Here is a 5,412-nt window from a genome sequence, read left to right as displayed (position 1 = left end):
GAGAGAGGGAGGGAGAGAGAGAGAGGGAGGTGGAGTGTTTCGATGAGCTCTGTCAACTTCTCGTGCTGTGAGAGAGAGAGAGAGAGAGAGAGAGAGAGAGAGAGAGAGAGAGAGAGAATATGACACTCTTTTTGTACATCAATGTTTCCACACACAGACAAATGCTTGATTAATCAAGGCTTTGGCTCCTTGAAGCAACGGTGGATGTGGTTTGAAGATGTACTCCTCAATTCAAAGCATCAAGGCTTTTCTTTTCTGTTTCCACACAGTGTTAGATGTTTATACTTTTAACTATTTAAGCTATCTATTGTTTGTACCTCTAGTTGTTTAAACTTTTGGTTATGGTACCATCTATTGTTATTACCATTAGTTGGTTATTGTTTTTGCTATTTACTTATGTATTGTTTAGACTCATCTCTGTGAATAAGTACTATATGTCCACTAATATTGAGATGCTATGGTGATGAAGCCTTATTTTGCTAGTGCAAAAAGTTAAAAAATTACAATGTTTTGTATTGTAAAATGTAGTGTAATTGCAAAATCTTTAGGACATGTATTATTTTTATGTGCTTGGTCTAGCACTACATGCTATGAATCTGAATCAAAAAGGGAAGTTTGTATTTTGTTTTTTAAAGAATGAATAAAGAAAAGAGATTTGAAGGGCCATGTGAAAGGAGATTAGAAGAGGTGGTTAAACTTCCTTTCTTGTTTATCTTCTCCATTGTAAGATTTTCTCTCTCTCTCTCTCTCTCTCTCTCTCTCTCTCTCTCTCTCTCTACACAACTCTTGCTCTCTCTCTCTTCTATGCTTCTAAGTTTGATCTTTTGAGAGAGGAAGCGAGGATGAAATGCATGCTTTAATCTTTTGTGTGCAAGATTTTGCGTGTAAGGATGAGGTTTGGGAGTGCTTCTTTGTTGGTTTTTCCGGTCTACAAGAGTACTTGTAGCCTCCTTAACCTGAGTTTTTGTGGTGCTTGGAAGGCTAGTTCATATGGAGATTCTTTGCATGTGGCCATAGTAAAGGTGACTATGATGGGATATACATTGTAATTAAAAGAGATTCTATACATGAGTACTTGAAGCCAAATTCTTAGCTTATGAAGTGTGCCGATAATGAGGTCAACTTCTTAAGGCAAAAATTTGATGATGGAGATTGCCATGGAGGGGTGAATAGGGTGTTCTAGAATATCAAGTAAATTATATGCCAAGGGAGAATTAGTGAAACTCCAAGCATGGCAAATCCTTTCAAAAGAAAGATACGTAACTATATATCAAACCATGTTTTGCTTGTTGTTATCCCACTAAAAACTCATTATCTTTTGGAATACGTATGGGGTTGCATTTGCAAGATGGAGTTCTCATTTCTTATTTTTGTGCACAACAAATGAGGTTTAGAAAACACAAATCATGTGTGGAGAAGCATGCATGCATTTATCCAAATGAAGGAGTATGTAACTTATAAGTGCTTTTACCTCAACAAATAAAGTATACATATGCCAACATTTATTTGTTCACAATTACCCTGAGCAAAAAGTTACACCAATACATTATATTCTTAGTTCCAAATCAATCATAATTCTTTCATGCAAATAGAGTCATGAGCATGCATAGTACATGAGCGAATTGCATTGTCTATATTCATACTTTCTCACAATGCCTTTGAATACAAATAGCAATGTAGTAGGCATTATTCTAGAGCAAATGAGTGACAACAACGTGTAGATTCTATTGAGATTTTAATAGCCAATATGAAGGCAATAAATCCAACATTAATTAGCTTGCAAATATGCCAACTCGATTATTTTATGTAATGTTTAAAATTTTCAATAGCAAAAATTTAATCTTTCAATTATTGCACGTAATGTATAACTAACCCAGAGAGAGAGAGAGAGAGAGAGAGAGAGGGAGAGATGTTCTTAGTTTTATATCAATGTAGTTGCTCAAATGAGAAAGATGGAAAGTAGGTTGATGCATAGTTTATTAAGATACAATTTACAACTCATCTACACACACAAACACACAGAACTCAAACATACAACTAGTATGTCATGGAAATCTTGAAGATGAAACTAAGGATTCTTGAAAAATACTTTCTTATTTTTTTTAAAATGTCACCCACTTTGTTGGATTAAGAAATCTTTACCTCCAAGAGCACCTTAGAATGAATACTTGAATTGTAGATTTCTAATACCACCTCTATATTCTTTCACCTTGAGAAAGTAAAGAGAGAAGGAAGAGGGAGGGGGAGAAGGAGAGAGATGAGAAAGATGAGAGATTTTAGAGAGAGTGTGTGAGGGAAAAGGGGGAGGGGGAGAATGAAGAAGAGAAAGCAGAGACAACATTGACATAGAAGACGGGAGAAGAGAGAAAGTTTATTTATTTTGACGTACATATATAGTTTGACTAGTGAGCTAGGAGTGCTTTGTGAGTAAGAAATTGTTCATCATGTTAATATCTTCTTCCAATAGACCTAGAGAGAAAAATTAATTATTTTGATGTACATATATAGTCTCTTACTGGTGAGCTAGCAGCACTTTGAGTGAGCAATTTCTCATCATGTTAATGTCTTCTTCCAATAGACCTAGGCCAAAGGTTGTCTGAATCCACTATCTCTAGCCACTCCAAAATATGCACTAATGCCTCTGACACAAGGCATCCTTCGGTCATGCTACCTTCTGGCTGAGCTCGTTGTCACACAAAGCCCTTTAGGGTTTTCACAAAGCGTCCTAAGAAGAACATCCATCGCATATGGACGAGTACCACAATCTTCACTTTATCTACGAGATATACCATGACGTGAGTTTGTATCGTGAGCATGTTAGCTATATATAGTTTGTCTATATATAGCGGCCCTATTAGCTATATATAGTCTGTCTATATATAGCGCCCCAAGTTCCCTCTATATATTCCTATCATGTGTGCAGTTGACACACTTTGGGCTTCCGCTTCTGATGTCTCGTCTCTCTCTTCTCCTCTCTCTTCCTCCGTTCCTTGTCTCCCTTGCGCAATCTTCAACATGGTATTAGAGCGAGGTTTCCTCTCTCTTCTCTCTCATGCCTGGAGCATCCTACAGTGAAGGAGTAGTGTTTCTTCCTCTCTCTCTCTCTCTATCCATCATCAATCCTGTTTCCTCTCCTTCTCGCCCTCCCTTGCCTCTGACCCCTGCCCCTGCCTGCCCTGTCCTATCGCCATGGCCGCAGACGACGACACCTCCCAGCATCGTCACAGCCACAAGGAGGAGGACGATGCCCACCTCGACGAGCCCCCCCTTCCACCACGCCAACGTAGACCTGGTTGCACCTTGAATTAGAGCGCGAGAACCCTCTGAGCACAGGTGTGTCTTAGCATCGCAGAATTGAAATGAGTCGACGCATCAACATCGGTTGGGTGGATGTGATCGGTTGCCATCGATGCTCATCTGACTTTACCATGCTCGCCAAGTCCCTGTCAAGCCACCTAATTCTTGTATGATTCACTATGCTGGCCAAGGCCCTGTCGGCCGGTGGCGCTGCCTACTGTGATCCGAAAGGGCACCTTGTGTGCAGTGCCCTCTGTGCATCCAGTCCCCTGCACAACAGGAGACACAAGCAGCGACTCCGGGACACTCTCCCAAAGAGGTTGTCGTTTACTGTTGGCAGACGCTCTGATGTAGCACTGCTTCTATGCTCAGCGAAAGGTTCGTCATTGTTTCACTAGAAGATTGCCGGCATTGGACGATGCCAAGCTATGGATGGATTTCTTTAGGGCACAGATGGTGAGGCTACTGCCAATGATTGTGCGGAGCCAGGCAACGGCATCCATCAGAGGAAGAGCTTTCTGTGTTTTGGAATTTGACTCAAGAAATAGAGCCCTTGGATGCCTCACGAGTAAGTGAAGATGTATTCAGTGATAGTAAAGATGCCATGAAGAGGACCATCTCAGGCATGCTAGGATTGCTTCCTTCTGATAGATTCCAGGTAACCATTGAGACTACACATGGGGAACTTGAAAAGCTGTTGATCTCTTCAGTTATGACTGGGTATACATTGCGAAATGCTGAGTATCGAGTCTGCCTGCAAAGAAGTTTGGGGCTTCCAGATGCAGGATATGAGGCAAGCATGGTGCAAGACTACAAGACAGAGATGTTTGACTCTGTTGAGGAACTGCAGGATGTGAAATTAGCTGATGAGGACCTTATCCAAGAGCTTTTTGATGGAAATGGAAATCTGTCCTCTGAACAGGATAGTGTTCTCTTATCACTTGCACTTGAGCAGTATATTGGTCGACTGAAGTCAACTTTTAGCTAGAGCGGAAGCGTGATCCTCCTGTGAATGGCAGTACTAATGATTTGAATGTAGACAGAGGTGTAAGATCAGTACAGGAACTGATCAGAAACAAGTGCATTCTTGCAGGAGACAGTTCAGGGGGGAACATAGCCCACAATGTTGGAGTTAGGGCTTCAGAAGAGGGCATACATCTTACATGAACGATTCTCTTAATGCCTATGTTTGGAGGACAACAGAGGACTAGGTACTTCGTTACAATAAGGGATAGAGATTGGTATTGGCTGAACTAAATCTTCCTTCTTGCTTGGTGGTCGTTGGGGGCCTAGACATTTTTCAAGATTGGAAACTCCATTATGTAACAACCTTCGGTTCCCTCGCCCTTTGCGAATATCCATCCTCCAGGACAAGCTTTGTCCTGTTGGAATGTTCTTGCTTCTGGAGATCATTAGAATAAGCATGACAAAGGACAACAATGCGCAGGACTCACGTGCAGAAGCACTCAAAGTATTGGGAAAACTGGTCACCAAAGTAGCCTTTGAGGTTCTTCCATTTTATTTCAGCTCTGAGGAAAGCTTCCACGTTGTCGTCAACAACATACACAGTCGGAAGCACTTGCAAGATTTCCTGTATGGCATTGCCACTCAAGGCTTATATTCTTTCCAGCTAATGAGGGTCTATATTCCAGCTAATGACACATTATTTCGTTTATATTCTTTCCAGCTGATGAGTGTCTATATTCCAACTGATGACACATTATTTCGTTTATATTCTTTCCAGCTGATGAGCGTCTATATTCCAGCTGATGAAAAATTGTTTTATTTATATTTTGTTCATGGGGCCCCACATGTGTTATGTTGTCTATAGAGCGGCGTCGCAAACCGTCTCTATAGACCTTGTGTTATTCTAATGTCACTGTAACGTTTTTCTTTAAGTTTTGATGTGACAGATATACTGCTTACATCTGAAGTTCAGTTGCAAGAATTTCGTATATTAAGGAGTGATAAAGCTCTTTTGATGCCTTTGAATAGGCTATTGTAATTCAGGCGTGATGTAGCTCCTGAGCGATGTAGCTCCTTCTCCGTTGATGTAGCTCCTTTGATGCCTATGAATAGGCTCTTGTAAGTTCAAATCTCCATTGATGTTGTAAT

General features: G+C 40.7%; 1 protein-coding gene across 1 annotated transcript; it reads left to right on the top strand.

The window, feature by feature from the left end:
- The first annotated feature begins 2,949 nt into the window (after positions 1–2,949).
- LOC148037952 (uncharacterized) lies at positions 2,950–5,091 on the top strand. The gene has a single exon (XM_087676996.1). It carries the CDS (start codon positions 3,902–3,904, stop codon positions 4,283–4,285), a length of 384 nt encoding a protein of 127 aa, XP_087533122.1. The 5' UTR covers positions 2,950–3,901; the 3' UTR covers positions 4,286–5,091.
- The last annotated feature ends 321 nt before the right edge of the window (positions 5,092–5,412 follow it).

This window comes from Lygodium microphyllum, chromosome 4, assembly GCF_053477565.2.
Source record: "Lygodium microphyllum isolate KBCC chromosome 4, Lygodium_microphyllum_v1.1.10, whole genome shotgun sequence".
In the NCBI taxonomy this organism is placed as follows: Eukaryota; Viridiplantae; Streptophyta; class Polypodiopsida; order Schizaeales; family Lygodiaceae; genus Lygodium; species Lygodium microphyllum.
Note: the sequence above shows the minus strand (reverse complement) of the source record. Positions and strands in the feature narration are given on the sequence as shown.

Excerpts from the sequence above, each read along its gene's own strand:
- LOC148037952 (XM_087676996.1), top strand. The coding sequence starts at position 3,902 with ATGAAGAGGACCATCTCAGGCATGCTAGGATTGCTTCCTTCTGATAGA.